Below are 22,998 nucleotides of genomic sequence, written 5' to 3'. Positions count from 1 at the left end.
TCTGCCCGGCCCGGCAGCAGAACGCGGCAGCACTGACCCGGTGTGCGGCTGTGAGCCCGGGACAGTGCAGGAGCTCACACCACGGGGGACGAGCTGGCCTCCTGGGCAAGCCAGTACCTGGCGACTAGCACGTGGCACCAGTGCTCTGCTCCCAGCCCAGCTTCTATAAAGAAGCCTCTGATTTGGCAGTAATTCGATCATCTCCTTCGGCGAGAGTAGAAGGACTTTCTTATCCTTAATCCAACCTCTGAAAAAGTACAAGTAGGGTAATGGGGTTTTTTAACTTCTTAAAAATAAAAGGTTTGTCCAGGCATGTTGATTCTTCTTAATTTCCCTAATGAAATATGACCTGCACAGCATCAGTTAATAAAAACAGCTAATGTCCAAAACAAACCCCATGAAATCAATTACAGATGATATCTTCAGCTTCTATTTACCTACTTTTTACAAAAACTTCCTTTAACCTGCGAGTGCTTCCTAAGCATGCACAAAAGTCCCATCATGACAATGCTGCCAAGGTCACACTGTGACTGGACATTCACCTTCCCGTTAAACTAAAGATTGAAAAAGGTGTAATTCTAATACCACAAACAGCTTAAAAGAATGCCATAACATTTTAAAAGGCACCAAACTTTGTTTGGACACTCAAAAAAGGCACCAGACATAATTTGTTTAGTTATATTATCCTTTATTATTTTACAATATATTTCAAAAACTTTTACAGAAGCCTTAAACTGTTCTACAGGAGCTGCAATACTGTCATAAAAGCACACCTATGGACTGAATGCACAGAAACTGCAACACTGCCTGGTAGGGAAGCACTGACAGCCCGTCAGGGTGCGCAGCGATGGGAACGGACGTGCACGCAGCAACAGGAGCTCTGCATTCAGGGCTCTAGAACAGAGGGCTTCTCACACACGCTGGCTACTGTAACATCCTAGACAGCAATATGAGGCGTAGTACATATTTAAAGCAATACATGCCTTGAAAAGCCTGTATTTTCAATCTGTGCGTGTAAACCTGAACCAAAAACAGACCAGATAAATTAAAAAACACGAGACACCTCATCTGCCAAAAAGCTTTTCTTTTTTCTCCTACAATGACAACTTGGGTGGATGAACTCTGACCTGCATTATTATTTTACATTCTCATACTACTATAACAGCATTATTTTTTTTTTTATTTTATGCCTTGTGCATGGGCACAGAAGAAAACTTTGAGGCGTTAAATGACGTTTTCCTGACTCTCCAAGTGGTGAACAGAGCTGGTGTTGTGGCGGATCCACCGCCGCAGAGGCTGGTACCACAGCTCTCAGCTGCACTGCTCTGATTGTTTGCAGATGTTTTTAAGCCTATCCAAGCTGATGGACCTTCATGGAGTCTCGTGAAAGACATTAGGAGGGAACAGTAAATACGTATCGGATTTGTTAGGTTAAAAAAAGGGTTAAAGCCAAAACTTATGAGTGTGGCACTGTGGCAAAAGAGGCATTCAGTTCTGCTTTACTCTTCAAGTTTCAGTTTCCATTAAATATTTGCTAACAGCCAAGAATTTCTTACACAAAATCCAGTCTACACCCCTCTGACCTCTGCAGACAGAGCTGCAATGGGTCATCGCCACATCAGACCTCAGCTTGTTTTGCAACAGTCTTCCCAGCTGACCTGAACAGCAGCCAGGGCTATTTATTAGCTATATCTAAACATATCAGTCAGTCACAGCCATCATTACAAACGCAACCTAGTTTATTTACTGTACAATGTATGTATACACATTTGCATTTATTCAATCCCTTATTTCTTAATCTCATAGCGTTCCAGTGGTTAAGGGCAGGCTGGAAAAAACCTCAATATACATAAAAGGGTTACAAATTTCAAGTGTGTAGTGAATCTAGTTTAATAGCAAGAGGGGAACATCATGCTCGCACTCTGAACAGGGTTGGCAAAAATAAAGGCAAAAAAAGGGGCAGACCGTATTTTCCTCTGGAGTCAAAAATCTAGAAAATTAAACAAAATAACGTTAGTCCAAAGGGATGCAGAAATAAAAAGGGCATTTTATCTAATGCACAGCTAGAGCTATTAAGAATTTTCTCTCACAGAGGCCCTGAGACTTGAGTGGATTCTCCCTATTGTGTTTCACGTGAAGTCAAACCTAAAGCTCTACACGCATAAACATTTGGTATGCAAGAGTGGACCCATCTTTAAAAAGTGAAGCAATAAAATCTACATGGAAAACAAATGAAAGAACAATTTGAGTGGAGGCCTCTGTCCTTTGACCCCTGCCCTATCAGGCTGAACGTCCAATAAAATGTAAAATGCAGCATACATTTGCTTCATCTAAAATTTCTGTGATGATTTATTGCAAATTGCACTTGTCAGTTCACCACACCAATGGAAAACTGGCCCCCCTGTTGGTTCATTCACACAGTCTCTGAACACCAAACCCAAGTCACCAGTAGAAAGACCTCGACAGAAAGTTTGCTGCTGTGCTGAGCCAACTTGCTGCACCCTCTGGGTGCGACCCCACACGAGACACTGCTTTGTCCTGCTCCTTAGTAGGGCTTTCATCTTCTGGGAGGTACTCGGGGAGATCTGTGTTCTGCTCTACTTCTACTGGAGTATCTTGGAACGGAACCAGCATCTGATAAAACACAACAGGTTAAAACTATGGCACATTTTGTAACTGAAATGAAAGAATGAGAATTATGCAAGTTGTGAGGCTCCTCCCCTTCCCCCCATACTGCAAGAATATAAACGGAACCTACTATATATCTGGAATCTACTATGCTTAGAAGATACACAAGAAAAGCTCTGGCTTAAAATAGAAGGAAAAATATCAAATACAGAGACATAGCCCACAGCTGTGAAATAAAAACACTTCAGCAACTGCAACCAAAAAGAAAAGGTTCACTGGAATCCTTTTCATATCACTAAGGAGAGAAACAGTCACAGTGTTTTTGTCCTGAACAGTTAGTTCTGGTTAGATGCTGAGGGGATGGGAACATCTCTGTGCTGAGAAAAGGCTGAGACTTGGGGCTGTTCAGCCTGGAGAAGACTGAAAGGGGATATGATCACCAAGAACTAAAGGGCCCACAGGGGCAAGAAGATGGTGCCAGGCTCTTGTCAGTGGTGCCCAGTGACAGGTCCAGAGGCAACAAGCACAAACTGGAACCCAGGAGATTTTTGCTGTGAGGGTGCCTGAGCCCAGAGAGGTTTTGGAGTCTCCTTCTCTGGAGAGATTCCAAACCCACCTGGATGCCATCCTGTGCACCCTGCTGTGGGTAACCCTGCTGGAGCAGGGGGATGGGATGAGATGATCCCCAAAGGTCCCTTCCAACATCCACCATGCTGGGACTCTGTAAAACTGTTCTATGGATATGTGTCCTGACACAGGATCTTCTTTACTCTCCCTGTCCTGTGTATGCAGCCCTCCAACTTACAAAATTCTGCCTGGCATCAGATGTTATGGGCACAGCAGTGCTAGTATTAAAGACACAGCCAAGCTACATCAAGTGGTATTTAGAAAGATTCATATCCTACCTCCTCACCACTTTCACTTTTCACCACTTGCTGTGCCTTCATAACTTTGGTTGATGCTATTGCCGTTGCCAACGCCTACAAGTACATGGAAAAAACCAAGAATTTAGTCTGACAGAATGCAGTAACATGAGCACCACTAGGGTTCTGGAGCACTTACCTCTGCTTTTAAGTCTGAGCGAATTCGGACCACGCACCTCTGAACTGCCATTTGAAATGTAAAACTAATAACACCTTTAATTTTCAACAAGGCTTCTTCACAAAGATTCCGTCGAGACTGCAAAACAAACAAAAAGCCCCCAACTGAGGTACTTCCATAACACACCACGTGAAAATGCTCACAATTAATTGTTGAGGAATTCCTCAATATCTGAGGGCAGATGGTTACTCAATCATGGTTTTATAAAAAAAAGAATCACGACTTACATTTTAGTGCACAAGTACTAGACTCTCTTGCCACACACAAAAAAAAATTGCTTACACTCTAGAAGTCAAAGAAGGATGGAATCAACTGTAAATAATTAGAGAAAAATGCTGAAAAGCAAAGAATGTTTTTCTCCGTGTGATCAGCTAAACAGTCCCCTCTGGTTAAGTTCTGATTGACTGAAGTGCTCATTGATGAGTAGTTAGTGTTTAAGTTGCTATTTATCAGACACCTTGCCTCCATACTGACTGAACGCATCAGAGCAGCTGCTCCGTCGCTGCGCGGCTGCATCCCTGGCAGCTCGCAGGCATTGCTGCACAGCATAAGCTGAATTCTGACTTCCAAGGGAAAATATTTGGTTGGTAAGGCACAGAATGTTATGTTTAAAGCAAGCGACATCGCCCACTGTGCTGTAACATTACATTGACCTGTACTAGCTGCATCTGTTCTACGTTATCTTAGAACGTGCTAATTTTTTTCCTTTTAATATTTGCGCAAGATGGTCGTAACAAAAAGGATTAAAATCCACTTGGAGAGGCTGCCAGCACAGAAGATGAAAAAAAAAAAAGATGCACTGTACCAGAAATAAACTGACAGTCTTACACAGGTTCAAAATAATGATGGGTTTAACTTTTACTGCAAGTTTCTGCAAGGTTTTAAATAATAAGTTATTTCAAAGCATATTTGTATTAGCTCTCAAATAATCACTGCTCAGTATTTGGGATAGTTTCATGCACAAATTAAATTCTTTTAATCTTTGGAAGAACTATCCCAAGTGGGTTGGGCTTTTTTTTAGCAGTTTAACAGATAAATTGAAATAATTTGTGGAAGAGTATGTACTGAAACAATGGATGTATTTTGAGATTTAAACCAGTAACTTTGCCGGACAGGACAGATCTGATACAAAGATGACAGGCTGCCTTGCCTGAGCCAAAGGTGAAACTACTTTTGGACACAAAAGCAACACACTGATAACTTATCAACCTGAAGAAATAATTTATGCTTCCATGGGTGTATACAATTCTGTGACAGAATCTGGCTTTTCACTGCAAGACGCCAGGGTAAAATCACAGGCATCACAGTTTAACTGGAAATGAGGCTTTTGCCAACCAGGCAACTGGTGAATCCCTTCTTAAAGGCAACATTTACCCAAGTCTGCACAGGCTCCTTACAAACCTGGAAGCTTTGCAGCCACCAGCCTCGCTGCACAAATATCTTTTGCAAAGCATATTAACTAGGGCAGTTGGGCACAACCCCCCCAAAACACACAGCTAGGCACCTTTCTGCAAGGAACTCCTCAAGCACAGGCAGAGGGCAGGACAGGTGAAACTCAGGTTATTTCTGGCACACCAAACCCTGGTTACTATACCTAAACAAACGCTGCTAAAAGGTACAGACTGGAAAAAATTTACTGCAGGGGCTGACACAGACTCCTGAAGTACAGCTTTGCTTTTTCCCTTTGTTTTAAGCTTGTCATCTGATTTGATAATTAGAACAAAATAAAAACTTTCAATCCCAGACTAAAAAACAAATGACCTTTCCCCTGCCTTCCTGAAAGAATCGATATCTACTATTTGAGTATGCAAAATCCACAAGCATTCCAAAGATTCAAGGTCATTCCTGCAGTTTTGCTCTTTGGAGCCAAGTATCTGAATACCCTTTGGTTTTTCAGAACACCTTTGCCTTGACTTTTAAAAGAGAAACTCCACAAATCTCACTAGGTTTCATTGGTTGAAGAACACAAGCACTTTTAAGCCAGAATCAGACTATAGCCAGAACATCTAAAGCCACACAGTAGAACTGGATGGAATTTCTTGCTTGGAGATAACCTGTAAACAAACAAATCAACTACAAGCTTAAAACCAAAACAAACTTAACGGGAGAACAACTGCTTAAAAAAATGCAAAGTACAAAGGCCAATGGTGTTGACAAAGCACCACCTTTCTGACAGAGCAAGTGCTGGAAGGACAAAACTGTAGAAAATATTTTCTTTGTACAAAGTGAGCTAGAGCAGCATGTTATTTCTAAAGGAATTAACCACGGTCTTCTGAAAACAGTACAACGGGTTTGCTGTGATAAACTGGGCCTGTGGACACGCTTACTTGGCAAAATGTAAAGCAACAAAGCAAAGGATCAGGTTTGATCATTTAAAATGGGTACAAAACTGAAGATACAGAGTCTGGAGGGCACTTGTGGATAACGTGCTTAAACAGCCTACATGCTGTTTGGCAGCCGTAAAAAGGCAAACATGGCCCTGGGGTGTTATCTACAGGGGTATGGTAGATAAATCCATAGAAGTTATTCTGACATTACATAAAGACTCAGTGAGACCTCATTAACTCAAATGCCATTCTGGTCACTACAGTAGAAAAGATCTCACAGACAATGAAAAGATGTAGCAAAACCAGCTCAAAGAAAAGAGGGCATTTATAAACAAAGTAATAAACTACAACAGTGTCTGAAATCTCTCGTAACTAAAAAGAAACTTTTATTTTAACACAGCAACACAACCACAAGATATCCTCAAGTGAAACTGCTGAAGGTACCTTGTTTATTCCATTCTTTCTTGGAAAAGGAAAGAAAATTATAAGAGGTGGAAAGAGTATTTTTTTTTAGAGTTATTAGAAAGCCAGCAAGGCAACTGCCTTAAAACATCATCTTTAGAAATGCTGAGTAAGCTCAACTTATATGAGACTTTATACACACCTTGGGATTCAAAATACAGTTCACAGAAATCACTGACAACTGGCAACGCCACGCAAGCAGCCCGAATACCTTATTTTTGTGGGCAAAACACGGGCCAGAACAGCACCATGTCCTAGTGGAGGAAGGCTGAAGGTTTCCTTACCGAATCATCCAGGCCATCTATGTGCAAAACCACTGTCTTGGCACGTTTGTTGGTGCTGCCGAGGAAGAACTGCGCTTTCCGCCGCCGATAGTTCATCTCGCTCACGCTGTCCGTGTCTGACGTGCTGGAAGACTGAAGGATATCATAGACTTCAGACGCTAGAAGTTTAGTCTCTCCTGGTGTAGTGGTCCTTACAGAAAAAAAGGGATTAAGGTTTGTAAATATTTGGTTTTACATTAGTACTCTCAACAGCTACTACGGCCCTGCAACTGGAGTACACCATGTGCTACAGCAACACAATTATCCAGTCCATTTTAAAAGGGGAGAGCAGAAATGAAGTAAAATATTTCCTTTCCCATGCTCCAATTGTTACGTCAATCTGTTAATTCTAGTACCATTACAAACAAGTCTGTTCTCAAGCAACACAGTTTACAGCAGTTTGGCAACTACAGACAAAACATGGTAGTAGATGCTCAGTATACCAGTTACTTTCTTCTTGTTGAGCTTTTTTTAACCAAAAGATCTCCAAGTGCCTTGTGATACGTTTCATTTTCCACTTGCCTTGTAACATAGTTAAAATAATTTCTCTATAGGAACGTGGTTTTGACAAATGCTTTCTTCTCCAAAGTCAGTGTCATCAGCAAAGCACAAACACGGGTTTTCTTAAAGAATCCAGAGGTTATTTCCAATCAGAAATTATGACCTATACGATAGCAATTTTTTAGCTAAAAAATAGATACTAGACTGAACATATATTAATATCTTCAGATTAATTAAAACTAGTTTTAATAAGGTACTAATATAAATCTGTTGTGCAAATCCAGCCCTGCTTTAATTATGCCAGTGATTTAAAGCTACACGCAGGAACAAATTTATTACTGCATCAACTTGCAATTAATCTTAAAATGATGAATGACAGCGTTGCTGCTTTGTTTAGCAAACAACAAAAGTAACAAGTACCTTTAGATTTTTTTTTTCCATTTGACTTCCTTAATTACCATACATTAAGCACGTTTTCCATCCTACCATATGGCAAACACCACCAAAGCGAGCACATTAGCTCTCAACTTGTGAGTGTCCTAACCAGCCTTTGGGGTTTTTTTAATTCTCTGCACCTTGTTTTGATTATTTTTTGGAGAGGAAAACATGAGTTCTTGTCATCATTCAGTACATTGATAGCATGCAGGAATTAAAAAGGGGCGTGTGTGGGGTAATAACAAACAACCATGACCTAAAATAGCAAAGTAATCAGCACGCGTTTAATTTGAAATACAAGCTCATGTTCTGCTTTCATACAGAGAAAAAAAACCAAAACAAACACCAACAACAAACCACTTTGGTTAACTCACAGAAACAAGTGCTGGAAACGCCAAGATTTCAGCTTTAACCTTCCATAATGTATTAAAGTAAGAGAAGAGACAGGAAAGCTGTGCAAGCTGATACCTTACGGTAGTCCTCAGTCAGTTTGTGCACAAGTGACATCAAGACACCGAGACATTTACCCATGTGTTAGTTTCAACAAATTCTTTCAACAACAAAAATCCTGCCCATATCAGGTGATTTATAACAGAGGACTCGCTTTTTTGGGAAAAGTTTTAATACAGTGAACTAAGCACACTACTGAAGCTGTGACTATCCCAACTAGAGTACGCACTATGCTGTTGGTCAGTTTTCACTTGAACACAATTGTACTATTGAATCCCAGAGTTAAAAAAACAAAGACAAGTGCATAATAAAATATGCTTAATATTAGCCACAATCTATATACATACACAAAAGAAAGAATTTAAAGTTACCAATGTTTTAGCAAAGATAAAATACACAAGCACCCAAAAGTGAAAAATAAAAAGTGGTTTTCAATGCATGTCTTGTGCTTCCAACATTACAGGTGGCACAGTTCATGGAAAACTGGTGTTCTAAGATTAACTGTACTGTTCATATAAAAACAAAAACTTAAATCTGCAAGTATTTGAAGATATTCCTAAAACACGTTATATGTACACATGCACTACAAGCTACTCCCTGTATTTTCCCAACTAGAGGATTACTACTATCTACCACTAGGTACTGACAATAACTCTAGTTACCCTCTTTTACATGAAAAACAAACAAACAAGCAAACAACCACACAAACAAAACCCAAACACATGATTTTAATCTTATACAAAGAGAGGCGGTCAATGCCCCATCCCTGAAAACATTCCAGGTCAGGCTGGATGGGGCTCTGAGCAACCTGCTCTAGTTGTAGATGTCCCTGCAGTTGGACTAGATGACCTTGAAAGGTCACTCCCATCCAAACCATCCTAAGATTCTATGATATTTAAGGGGAAAAAAAAATTAAAAAATCTAGCTGGAAATAAAAATTTTATTGGAAAAGCAAGGTGATGTTCAAAGCTGGCTCCATTTCTTTATAAACTATATCAGTAACAAAAAGATAAATACAAGAAAACTACTCAGAAAATTAAAACATAGAATAGTAGAAGGTTTTGGGGTTTGTCTGGTTTTGTTTTTAAATTAAGGATAGCACATAGGCTGTGGCCTGAAATGGGGAAAATATGTAAACATGAGAGGGCTCCAAGGGCCCTGCCAGCACCTGCCCATCAGCAGTTTCAGACAACTGCTCCCTGCTGCCTCACCCAGTCTCCAGCCACCATCAGGGGCAACAGCAGGACTCCTGCCTGCCTGCCAGTCCACACACTCTAAGGTAGCACTCCATCCACCACGGAAGGGGCAGGTATGTCCTATACAGTCACTATGCACTTTGGAGATCGTTTGAGAACAATCACTGCTGGAGCAACCTCCCCAGAGAGATGGCAGAGATCCCATGCTGGGGGCTTTCAAAATGTGACTGGACAGAGTGCTGGATAGGTCTCATCTAGGTTCCCTTTCCCAGGAAAGGCTGGACCAGATGATCTTTTGAGGTCCCTGGGCTGTTCTATGATTCTGTGACTAATGTGCTGCTACCCTGCTAGGGAACTGGGAGTCTTTAGTTAGAGCAGAGTGGCAGTTGGGAAGATGGTTATCATCTCTTTCAGAGGCAGCAAAATCTTACATTACTGCAGCAAGATTCAGAAGATGCCTGTCAGAAACCCAAACCTTTAATTTTCACTGTCTTCTTGAATTCCTGTCATCCTAGATTGCTGCCTGTCCTTCCATCATGTTCACCCAAGGCTGGCTGTATAAGTAATATGAGCACAGAAACCAAGTGACATGTGCTGTATCTGTCAGAGGAGGATACAAGAAATATTCATTTTCTTCACAATTCAGAGTAATTTTGAAAATACAGTTCAAGAGCTGCAGAGGTTTCATTAGAGTAGCATGACTTTTTTTCAGTTTTAGCTAAATTTAAAACCATTGCAGCAGAGCTGCACCTGATACCAAGTTAATGGAGAAAGTTGTTTAGGTCCTTCCTTTAGAAAAAGCACAAAGACTGAGAAATATGTACAGTGGATTTTCTCCTTTCACTACCTGCAATCAGAAGACAAGCTAATTACCAATTCAGGAGATTTCAAATCTCTTGATAATCTTTAAGCAATCACTTTGACCCCCAGGACTGTGAAGGAACAAATCTGGAAACCACTTCCTACAGGCCCGTGAGGGACAAGAAGGGGACCAGGAAAAGCAAGGATGTATTCACCAAGTGGAGGTCCTGCCTGACCACCCCGACAGCCTTCTGCAGTTACATGACTGGCTTCAGAGGAGGGGAGAGCCATGGATGTTGCCTTTTCCTGCTGTCTCATACACAAACCTCGCAGAGAGGCTGATGAAGCATGGATTGAGTGAACAGAGAGTGGGACAGACTGAAAACAGGCTAGATAGCCAAGCCCAGAAGGTCATGATCAGGGCCAAGAAATCTAGCTGGGGGCCAGTATTCAGTGGTGTACCCCATGGGTCAATGGGACATCTCAGGGTGTGTACATACTAATGGAAAAAAGCACCTTCAAGCACAGATCTTGAAAAAACAAAAATCTATCATACAATTAAAATTAACAAATATGAAGAGTTTGAAGAATAAAAAGTATCTTAATTACCCAAGGCTAAGGCTCAGATATCTGGCAAGGCCTCAGGAGAATCCCACACTAAATAACCTACTCACAAATTAAGAGTAAGAACAACGCTCAGATTTAACTTTGCCGTATCACGGAAAAATCCCAAACAAGTCAGTGAATGTAACAAAGGACTGAATCCATCATTTTTTCTTCAATTTGCTCATTTAAGATGCTCCATTTTTAGGATGGTCCAAGCACCTTTCCGAAGAGCTGGAGAAAACTTATGATCACAGAAGTAGGTATTTTCACTCAATCCCAATTCTTTACACATAAGCGAGTACTGCCCCTCTAAGGCAGAACTATTGTTTCCCTAGGATCCTAAGAAGTGACTTTTAAAATCTTTTTATTTCCTTAATGAACTTCATCCACAGCAATAAACGTAATATCACAAACATGACACAAAAAGCAAGAGAAAGAATTCAACATATTGGCACCAATTCTGTCCAAATATGCTGTTGGGTAAACACAGCTGTATTAGAATCTTTAAAGCGTATACTTGGTAAAGATTTAGATTTTGATTTAATTACAGTTAAAAAATGGCTAACAAGTTGATACTCATATTCATATCAACTTGTGCCTCAAGACCACTGATGTAGTTGTTTCCAGGTGACCAGTTTCTTTCAGAGTGCATTCTTCCTACATTTAAAGACAGAAATTGTCTGCAGTGATAACCAGAGGAGCAGTGAGCTGCAGAGAATTGCTACATTTTGCAAAAGAGGGGTTGAGAAATCACTAATCCTCGATTCTAGAAGTGAGATGCAGTGATTGACAGAGTTTTGATGAAAACTTTGAGCATGAATGACAAGCCTAAAGAAAGAGCATGGTATTAGAGAAAAAGCAATCTGTTTCAAGACAGTTATCTGATCTGGCTGTTTTTTTCTGGCTGTTCTGCTCCAGTGCCAGGGCAAGATTCTTTCTTATCTCCAAAAATGCTGCTCTTTCTTGTGAGCTTTTGGTGCACCCCATGACACGGTGGGTTCACAACCATACAGCTGCTCTCCCGACTCATTCCAGGCAACAGGCAAGGCACCTGAGAACAACCTGGGACAGAGCATCGCTTCAGCACACTTCAGCACCCGAGAAGTTTTTCCACCTCTTCAGATGGAGCCTCCTGGATTCCAGTTAGTGCCCGTTGCCCCTTGTCCTGTTGCTGGGCATCACTGGCAAGAGTCTGGCCTCATCCTCTTGAGCCCCACGGGCCCTGGAGCTCTTGATGAGCATTGATCAGATCCCCTCTCAGTCTTCTTTTCTCCAAGCTCACAGTCTTTACTTGTCACAGAGATGCTCCAGTTCCCTCAGCATCTCCATACTAGTAGTAGGTCAACAACAGGAAAAATAAGTCATAGGTGTTACAAGCTGGAGCACAGGAAGTTCCACCTCAACATGAGGAAGAACTTCTTTACTGTAAGGGTCACAGAGCACTGGAACAGGCTCCCCAGGGAGGTTGTGGAGTCTCCTACCTTGGAGACTTTTAAGACCCATCTGGACGTGTTCCTGTGTGACCTGCCCTAGACTAGATGGTCCTGCTCTGGCAGGGGGGTTGGACTCAATCTCTGGAGGTCCCTTCCAACCCCTGACATTCTGTGTGATTTTATGATTCTGTGTAGAACAGGAAAAACAACAGAGGCACCACAGAAACAAGGCAAGGTCAGACGGACTTCCCCAGAATGCCTTCTAGACCTACAGGGTGCCCACCACTTGACAAGACTTCCACACCCTACTCACATGACTAGCTGTGACAGTTCAACCAGGAGACACTAAGAAAGTTTGCAGGAGAGCAAGGAAATCTTAAAGTTGATTTTGTACTAAACAAGAGCTACCTCACAAATTAGGAGTGAGGATTGGATTTCCCAGTGCCACTTCCAATTCAGTCTAAGCCTATTGACCCTGGAAATTTGGAGAAACCCAATATAAATGCTGGGATGTTCTGAAGACTGCTGAAAAACTGCAAAAGCCTAAATATTAAATGTAATTTGCAAATCCGAGTAAAAACACAGTCCTTTCCCATTAACTGCTCTAAAACCAGTGATTGTGATATAATCTTAAACGTTCAGCAAACTAAGTAATTACCCTGCTTAGAACATTGCCCTGATTCATTCTATTGTCCTCTGATCACAAAAAGAGAACAAACTTTCAAGAACAGGATAACAGATTTGAACATATGCCATATGTTTAATCCAACTATGCATCTAATTTTGTTTAACTCTTGGTATTTATATGCTAAATAGAAGATCAACATTTGATCTTCCACAGCTTGGTATCTACCATATGGATATATTCTCCATCTCAAAAAAAAAAAGTTAAGTCCTGCTATTCAGTTAAACTCAAAAGGCTTCAGAGCAGCATTTGTTAGACAAGAGTCTGCGTAGCAGACAAACTCCATGTTAAGTTTCACAGTAGCTCATTCTAACATCTTGCCTGCTAATGAACAGTAATCATTTAATGAATTTATATGGCAGAAATCAAGTTTATTATATGGCTTCATCAAATTGCATCGGGGTTGCAAAAAATAATCTTAAAAGTAACAACTCTTGCTGGCCCTTTCCAGGGGAAGACAGCAAATGTTGGTGTTAAAAAGCCAGTCTTGGCTAGTGACGATGCTGTAGGGACCAGGTAGAAGTACTGGCAGTGCTGGAATTTGGCTCAGAATTGCAGCATTTTAGGAACAGGCTGAAGGAGGCCAAATACCACTTCCTGTATTATCACCATGCTAACAGCATCATGCATATCATATAATAATATATGATTATAGTATATACAGTTATCTGTATCATATATAACCATCTGGAAAATTGTTTTATGTCTTAGCAACCCCAGCATTTATTTGCATTTGGAGAAGTAAGCTTCATCCAATTATTTCCCTAAAATCTACTGGAGAACAAAAAAAAAGTTTGCCAACTTCCAGATAAAGGTTTCCCTGAACAAAACCTGTGTAAATAATGACAATTAACCTACAGCACCAACCAGTGCAAGAACAAAAAGTGCAGGTCTAGCTTGCATAGGCTTATCTGTGCTTAAGTCGTTTCCTCACCGTTAATATTCATCTATTCAGCAGAGACCTGAAGTGGGTAACTTTGAAAGCAACAACTATTTAAACACACTGTTTTCATGTTCTTGAACTACTTATTTGTTGGCAATGGATTTTTTAAAGCAAGCCAGTGTTAGCAGCTCCACTGCTAGCCAAAGGGACAGCAGTCCTGCAAAATAGCCCAAAGCATCCATCAAGGTTTAAAAAACCAAAAATTATGTGTGAACTTGATGATGTCCTGTGTAGTTACAGAACGTGCTAAAAATTTTAATGTGTTGCCAGTTATTGCAAAGAACTTCCTACCTACAAAATTCAGTGGAAATTTTCTTGCAGAAAAAGATATTGCAGCATGTATTTTTGTTGCAAAACAACAAATTACCAAAGTGCATTCCTGAACAGAAATACATCTAATTCAGTGTACTGTATTCACTTCACATTAGTTGTTCCAGAGTAAAATTCATCAAAATCAGACTGGTTTGGGTTGGAAAGGACCTTTAAAGCTCATCTAGTCCAACCCCTCTCCAGTGAGCAGGGACATCTCCAACAAAAGTAGGTTCACTTTGACATGTCACAAATTCACTTTCTTCTGAAGTAACAGCTCCATTTAGAAATTGCTAATGAAGACTGTTCCACCATTAATATTTTTCAAGGTATTTGCATTTGGGGCACTTATTGCCTGTAATACCCACCTGAAACTATGTAAGTTCTAATCACATACCTGCACCATGTTTCTTGCTTCAGCAGCATTCAGGAAAAAAAAAATAGAAAAAAGGATAATCCAGACTTTGGGGTCTAACAGAAAGAAATTGCAATTTTGGTGGGGCACTAAGTTCAAAAACCAGGGAGAAGCATCACCTGTGGCCAAGCTCACTGCAACCCAGAAGCAGACGTATGATACTGGCAAGGAAAGATGGGAAACCTCACAGTGCTAAGTACCCATCAACTCAACTTCAGAGAAAAAAGGCTCCAGCCTACAGACACTGTCAATCTGCTCCTGCAGCAAGCGTTAAATGCCTCACCTCCCAACTTGCTGCCTTTATTTCAAAGCCTCTTAAGCCTTCTCCACTCTCTATTTCAGTCTGCTGTCAGAAAAAAAGTCAGCTTATCAAAGAACCTACCTCAGCAGTTTTTCTTGTGAACTCACTAGTAACCAGAGGTCACTGTGTCCCTAAAACACTTCAAACACCAGCTGAGGGCAGGCGTTATTGAGCATCTAAAGCACCCATGTTGCCATGACTATCCCTGGACCCTTCTGCCAACCCTCTGACACCTCTCCCCTCCCACCTCAGTACTGAAGCCCACCACAAGAGAAGATTCCACTCTTTTTAACATATCAGAACGTTGGGCCATACTCAGTGAACCATTTCATTTTTTACAACCAATGTTTCTCAGTGTTCCACATTTGTTTTAATATAAAGCTCACAGGGAAAAATAGGAAGTAAAACCACCTTAAACTTATACTGCTTTCTAAAACACTTAATCCCTGCTCCAGATTCTAAATAAAGAAGAAACTGGTAAAACACCAAGCACAGAAGGCCTTCAAATATATGTATTTTTATTAAAGTTATTTTATACTTCACACTTTTCCCCACTGTTTCAAAGTTCGCTTTTTTTAATCCTGTGATATTCATCACAGCTTTTCTGGCCTATAGTGAAAAGTTTCTGGTTAATTTTCTAACTTCCCAACTGATCTCAGCACATTTAAACATGAAGCATTCAAAGCAATTACGAATGTGGCCCTCTCTGCCAAAAAAAAAACCAAACCCAATTCCAGAATAAAAACTATTCACTCACTAAGAGGTACTGAAAATTCTTTTCCAGGTTTATGAACCTGTGACTTCAGATCCAGGACACAAATCACAGCTTGTGAGCTTTGATAGCAACAGGGCATGAAACTTAAAAAAAAGTATTAAAAGTATACTTAAAGTATTATCTTGAAGGCAGTTCTGATATGGCAACATCCCCTTCACCAGCAGATATCCCTTTAAATAGGTAGCTTGCTTTCCTGCTAATTAATGCATGGCCTCTGCCCTCTCTTCCCCTAACCAATTCTCCTTCCTCAGAAAGGCTAAAAAGCAGCATGTTGTACAACAAAAGCAACAAAACTACTGTGATGCCACATCCCTACAATTTCAGTTTCAGCAAATACTACCTGAAATACTTTACTTTTTTTTTTTTTTGCCAGACATAATAAATTTCAACTTTGCAGGTTCTAGCAAATAATTAAATTTTCAAAAAGCACAGGTAATCAAGACTACCAAAAATTAAAATTGAGGACAAAGTCAGCAATTATAGACTGCATGTATTTTACTAGATCTGCAAGGGACTCTAATTAAGCACATATTAATTGCCCTAATCTTCTTAGGCAAGTAATAAATTGGAAGAGCTGATTAATGCACTGGATTTAGTTCAGCTTGTTAAATCTGACACCCTGGCAAAGGAAGACTATCTTGAAAATTTCTTTTGGTTATGTAATTGGAATTTTACTCTCCATAATTTGCACTTGCATAATAAGACCTATTTTGTATACTGACTCTTCATCAGTGATTGGGTTTTGGTTTGGTTTTTTTTTTTTTTTTCCCTCTAAATACATGGTAGCTATATTTAAACAGAGCCATTATGCTGCTCATAAAGATTACGAAAAATGATGAACTTTTACCTTTACTGTCCATCAAAAGTCACTTTGACTCTGAACACAAATTAGTGTGTTTCCTTGTAGGCTATAAATACTAATTAATTTTAATTCTAGGAGCTGCTAATAACATTATATAAAGTCCATACAGACACATCAAGTCCTCCACACAATTCATAAAGCCAGCAACTAAACCAGTTTTCAGTATTAAACAACTGCTGATGGCTGCTGGAATTCAATGAAACACCATTCTCCAATGAGCCTCAATTTCTCCTCTCTTTCTACCTATTTACACAAACACTTTACACCTCCACTTGGTCTCCTGGCAAGGTAGTGGAACATTTTTATCATAGCCATAAAGTAGGACCAGCCATGAGAAAATGGAAAAGAAGTTTGGTACTTGCAGGGAGGGATTTTAAAGGTCTGATTTCCCTCCAACACAGTTACAACTTCGAGTTTCTAAGATGGAAAGACGCATCAAGCTTCATTTAAAAATAAGCAGATGTGGATGAAAAACAAAAAAGAAATCTCGCCTGAGGATGAACGAGCAAGTGTAGAACAGGGCAAGAGAAAACTGTATTTGAAAAGTGTTTTGAAGTATTCCATGACATGTGAACAGCTCCTCACATGCCCTAGCAAGTGAGGAACTGTACAAAGCCTTTCAGCTGAAGTACCTCAGTCATGCATGGCCAGCATTGTTTCCTCCCCTACATACTTTCTAACAAAAAACACACAACCCCAAACCATTGGGTTTTGCAACAAAAATAACTCAGCACTTTTCTACCATCTTCCTCCATATTTCTGCAGGCAATACAAAACTTAGCTTCAGTATTTGCTGTCAACGTTAGAGCCTAAAATCCTGACAAGCACATGACAAAGTCTTGTGTTTGAAGATGTTATGTATTTAAATTTTCATGATATCACACTTCCCAAATGTTACAAGCATACAAATCAAATGTATGTTCTCACTCTTGCCAAAGAGCTTTCTAGAAAAAAAAATAGAACACCTACAAGACTTCCAGTTTTTATAGACTTAACTCTCCTTTTCTGTACGTTTCTGAACTTGAAATGGACCAAAATGCTTTTAAATTCTTGTGTTTTGGGGAACTGGTGAATAAGAAGATGATATTTAGGCATCACGCTGAATTTCACCCCAATACATAATCTCACTAGTTTCAGCACAATTAACGAAGTACTTAAACAGTTTTAATCTTTCTTTAGATCACAGAAAATTTGGGAAGAGACCAGAATTTCCCCTTCAGTGCTTCAGGTTCCTGTCTCCAGATATGCAACATCAGAGAGACACACACAACAGAAGACACCACCAAACCTGGAGGGGCTATGGAAGGAAGGAGGAGCAAAGTCTTGTTTTTTTTTCCCCCAAAAGAAACTTATAACTTCTAACACAAGTGATACATTAAAGAATCAACTAACGTATTAAACATTCAAAAGCTTTCCACTTGAATCTTTAATACACAATTTTACTTGTGTTTCATCCTTTTTAAAGGTCCTTGATAACTTCATGGAAAATAAATTTTTGTGCTGGCAGACTAATCTTTGAAGGAGGCTGGTGGTTTTTTTTTTTTCTTTGCTAATAAGAATTCATCCTAGTTCACTGTATTATTTTCTATAATTTTTCACAAAAGAAATGTGTTCATCTTCTCCCACGTATATAAACCCATATATCTTCCAGTATTCAACAGTTAGCAATCTTAACAAGAAAGAAGTCACAAATTTTGGGTTTTTACCCAGTTGACACTCTACAAGTGATTTTAAGAGATTAGAGATCACTATGAACCTCACTAACTTCTACTCCACCTGCAAGGCGTTTCCTCAACACAGCACTACAGATACATACCTCCAAAAATATGTCAAAACAATTAGATTGCATCAACAATTTCCCTTCCCAAAGGTGGGACTCAAAGAATAAATGTGACAGATGCCAAACAATTTCATTAAGTGCACTAGTGCAAGGCACCCTTGTGCTGTGATGAGGATTATAAAAGAACAAGGGAACGAGACAAAATCAGTTACCTTCAACAAGGGCAAGAAATCTTTTATTTGGTAAATGACTTTCAAATGAGCATCACTTGTATGCTATTACTTTGCTAGACTGTAAAATGAAAAACACCAATGGCTTGCAGCCACATAATTTCAACAAGGAAGAAAGACATACTAAGAACTCACTACAAAGATTCACCACCCAATTTTAATTTTGCAACAGAAAGTTACGTTGACGCTGCCTTTGGATCCAACAACCCAGCATACACTTACTTTTGGATGACATTCTGTAAGCTAAGCATCATTCCCAATTCACCTTTCATCTTCTCCCTGTTGGCACGGCACTCTGCCAAATAGCGCAGCGCCTGGAAGGAGGAGACCACAGCAAATCAGCAGCACCCCCAGCACTTGGCCCTCCGTTTTATTAGCGTGCCCCTGCAAACTCAGTCCTGGTGAGCAGATTAAAAACCATTATCAACCACTGTGAACACTGAAAATGTCTTTTATTCTTATCAATACACAGAAGGAATAAACTATCTAAACTCTGAGGAAAATTGAGAGGCTGGGTTTGCTTATACCAGCTAAGAGAGTCTAGGGGACAATCTAACAGCCACCTACGACTACTCCCAAAGCCTTCATGAAGGTGATTAAACCAAACTTCCCTCTGTGGCAGCAGGCAACATAACCAGGGGGAGCGGCCACAAACTGTAGCTTGGGATGCTCAAATCAGGTATGACAAAAATTTTCACTATGAAGATGACCCAGTGGGACTGCAGCATTAATGAGACAAAGCTACAACTGACCTCACTGAGTCTGGGTGACAGTCCCAAAACAAGCAGGAAGCTGAAACGAATGACTTTCATAAGTCCCTTTGAATAAACATTTATGGGATTGAAAATCTAAAGTAATTGTCCCCATCTCTGGAGGGGTTTCCCAGACATGGAGATGTGGTGCTGAAGGATGTGGTTTGGTAGTGCCCAGCAGTGCTGGGTTAATGGTTTATAAAATGGGGTTTGTGACAGCAAGGTTTAGAAATGCACTATTTTTTTAAATATGGTCATAAAACAGCTGTGCTGCTCAACAGCTGCTTAAAAATAACATGCTCTTTAATCCCTTCAGAGACTGGGAATTAATTATCTGGAGGGGGTTTCTAAATTCTTCAGCACATGTAAAGTAGAATTCAAGACTATTTTATTACCTTTTGAAAGGGTCTGGCTGCTGTCTGCATGATAAAAACTCTACATGTGATTTTTTGCTATGTCTCAACATGGATGAGTATCTTTTATAATTCTAGGTTTATTATTGCTGTATATGCATTTATTTTCTTACTTGTGAACTACGGGGAAATACCCGGATAACTCTGAACTCCTAAATTTCATGTAAAGAAACTTATCCTCACTGGTGGAAAAAGCTTCTCATTTATTATTACTCTGTTCAGGCAACTTAGTAAGGATGCAATACTGGACAAAATAAAGCCCATTCTCTGACAGCTAAGTCAAACCTTAGGCAGCCCCTTTTCCATCTCCTACATGCTCCTTACACACAAGTGTAACTTCCACCCAAATGAGACCAAAGACAAAGCTAGCAGAACACCTGAAGTGGCCTCTCCAAGGAAGTCCTGTTCCCTCTGCTCTCCAAAAAGTGAATGAATTTACTCTGATTGAATCATGGTATCCTGAGGGCATAAGGAAGGGGATACAACCATCAGCTGTGACTCAAGCACATTTAATTTGAGTATGGAACTAGATGACATAATCTCTGGAAATTGTTTCTAACCTAAATTAGCCCATGATTTTTTATTTTTATAATATGAACATCAAATCATCATGTATATTCACCAAGCTTCATGACTTCATCTTAAGAAACAAATTTAAGGGTGCTTACCTCCCTCCACACAAAAAAATGATACAGCTACATTAGGGAAAAAAATGTGAAGTAACCTCTTCCAAAGAGCATGATTTCCCCTGGAATAATGTCCCATTGCTAAACAATTTCTGAAACACACTTTTTTAAATGTATCTCAAGTGTCAGCATCACACAGAACCAGGTTTTATTCTTTACATTTTCCCTTGTTTAAAGACATGTTTAACCAAGTTACAAAACGTCCCACTGACAGGCAGCTTTCACCTCCAGGGTACTTACCAGTAAAGCCGAATGAACCACGGGAGGGTTGGGATGGTCCAAGAAGAGGATGAGCCCCGGGAGGCATCCCTGGTCCTGCACTATGGCCCGCCTGTTGAGCGGGTCAGCGGCCAGGTCCCGGAGCTGGTTGACCACGGAGAGCGCGTCGGGCTCCTCGCTCAGGCTGGAATTCATCGCCTCTGCACCATGCACACAGAGTACCTGCTGGGGAAGGGGAAAGCGCTGGCACCGGCGCCACGGCACATCCCAGCCGTGGAAACACGGGACAGGCAGACCCACAAAGGCAACGATTTGTTATAAGCACAAAAGTGTCAAAAAACAAGGGCTAGAGCTGAGGGGATGTGGATGGTGCTGGGAAAGATGTGGATCTTCACATTTATAACCTGGAAATCTAAACTTCCCATACACAGAACTGGCAAGTTTTGTTAATAATAGCTTGATTTACTTCCTATATATAATTTCAGACCACACCCCCTTGCCAGGTCTATGTTTGTGGTGTTTTTTTCATGCTATTGACAAATACTTTCAAGAAAACCAGAGTTTTTCCTCACAAGGCACCCTAGGAGCCTATAAACATCCTTCAGCAACAACACATGCTAAATCAAAAGATGTTTTCAGAGTATCAAATTTTACACAAGTTATTTAGCAATAATCATATTTTTACACAGAAATGAACCAGAAAAGCCAGCACAAAATTAACACAGCATCAAGAACAGCAAACATGAAGTTTTAACCTGGGTCTATAAATCAAGTAACTAGTGTAATGCCATACTCATTCACAGGCAAAAAGGGGGCTAGAAGGTAGGTTTTGGGGCTTGGTTTTCTTTTCACTAGTAGCCTCTCAGTAAAAAGAGCAAGCAGGTCACACCTTGCTGCAGCCAAGGTCCAAGCCATAGTGCTAGCTTCAAAGGAGACACGTGTTACCTGGAGAGTATCATATTCCAGACTCATTTAATAAGGAGTAACTACTCAGCAGGCAACAAAAGCATAAGCTTACACAGAGAAAATGCTACAACTTGGTGCAAACCCCAAGTTTCCTTCAAAAGACTGATTATGTGCTTCTGAAACTACTAAATGCCAACTGTGATCCTGGCAGGACCAATTCATGCAAGTAAGTTTTCTGAAGGCACAAAAGTGAGAGTAAAAACATACTGTTAATTTGCATCCTCTCATTTTTCCCCTGCCTAAAAATAATTGGTAAGTGCTCCCATTCTTTTAACACCATTTCCCACACCAACACTACTGTACAAACATTACATTGTTTTCTCACCACTGCCTTACAGCAACCCAAAATAATCAGACTAATCAAAACCAACAAACCACAAACATGCATTTGGGTTATGATAGTTTCTAACATTTTCACACAGAAAAAAAACTGTTGTTAATCTCCCAGCCACTGGTGCTTCTCTCAGGGAAGCTCCACGCCAACGATTCCTCTCCAGGCTATTCTCCTTAACTGACACAAGCCCAAGAGAGATCAGCTGAGAGATGAGATGCAGCGTTCAACCAACAAAAAGCCATTTATATTTCAAAAGCAGACAGCTCTATAAGTTAAAAAAGAATTCAGGAAGTATTATTTTCATAGTTGGCAAAGTTATTCAAAACTTAAAACTCAAGTCAGCCGCAGATGTGATGTTAAAGAAAGGCTCTGGCTTCCAGTTCTGTCCCGAGCACCAGATCACCCCTACAGCCCCGTCCCACTCTGACCATCTTTTGCCTTCTCCTTCTAACCTCCTGAAAAAGCACTAAGCCAAATTTTACCCGCCTCCTATCCCACCAGGCCATGCTTAGAATCATAGAATCCTCTAGGTTGGAAGGGACCTTTAAGATTATCAAGTCCAACCATTGAGCCAATAGGGCTCTAAAGTCCTCTGCTAAAACAGATCATAATCTGTCAGGGTTGGAAGGGACCACAAGGATCCCCCAGGTAGGGCTTATGTCCCTCCCAAACCTTCCTCCATTTCTCCTCAAGGACTCAAGTCCTTACGTTCTCTATCACCTACAACAAACTATTTTATGAAAACTACAACGCCTACTTTTTTTTTTTTTTTAATGAAAAGACAATTAAGCTCATAAGTTTTAAGAAGTTATCTAGAATCGGAGGAGCCAGCCGAGAAATTAGCAAGGTCCCTCTTTTTTGTAGCTTTGAGACCAGAGTCTGACAAAGGCACGGCAGGTCTCTCTGGCGGTGTCCCGCTCGGCTCCGCGTCCTCCCCGGGGAGCGGAGGCCCAGGGGAGGCCCCGCCGCCGCCGCGGTCCGGCTACGGGTAAGGCCCGGGGGCTCGACTCCAGAAACCCTTATCCGGTGGAGGCACAACCCTCCGGCCACCCTGCCGGTGTGAGC

The 22,998-nt window shown here is 40.6% G+C and overlaps 1 protein-coding gene across 1 annotated transcript; it reads right to left on the bottom strand.

Annotated features, from left to right (window-relative positions):
* Nucleotides 1–2,067: 2,067 nt before the first annotated feature.
* ARMC1 (armadillo repeat containing 1) lies at nt 2,068–20,842 on the bottom strand. Its single transcript, XM_008946229.1, has 6 exons — nt 20,655–20,842; nt 18,786–18,877; nt 6,803–6,992; nt 3,691–3,807; nt 3,534–3,608; nt 2,068–2,634 (listed from the first exon to the last, which is right to left on the bottom strand). The coding sequence occupies exons 1-6, from the start codon at nt 20,826–20,828 to the stop codon at nt 2,443–2,445; spliced, it is 840 nt and encodes a 279-aa protein (XP_008944477.1). The 5' UTR covers nt 20,829–20,842; the 3' UTR covers nt 2,068–2,442.
* Nucleotides 20,843–22,998: the final 2,156 nt, after the last annotated feature.

The sequence above is a fragment of the Merops nubicus genome, unplaced genomic scaffold, assembly GCF_000691845.1.
Source record: "Merops nubicus isolate BGI_N331 unplaced genomic scaffold, ASM69184v1 scaffold43198, whole genome shotgun sequence".
NCBI classification, from domain to species: domain Eukaryota; kingdom Metazoa; phylum Chordata; class Aves; order Coraciiformes; family Meropidae; genus Merops; species Merops nubicus.
Note: the sequence above shows the minus strand (reverse complement) of the source record. Positions and strands in the feature narration are given on the sequence as shown.

Bases quoted from the DNA above. Each gene is read 5' to 3' on its own strand.
- ARMC1 (XM_008946229.1), bottom strand. From the start codon at position 20,828: ATGAATTCCAGCCTGAGCGAGGAGCCCGACGCGCTCTCCGTGGTCAAC. The intron at 18,878-20,654 runs GTAAGTACCCTG...TCCTCCTTCCAG, and splicing joins TGGTTCATTCGGCTTTACTG to GCGCTGCGCTATTTGGCAGA. The intron at 6,993-18,785 runs GTAAGTGTATGC...TTTTTCTGTAAG, and splicing joins TTACAGAATGTCATCCAAAA to GACCACTACACCAGGAGAGA.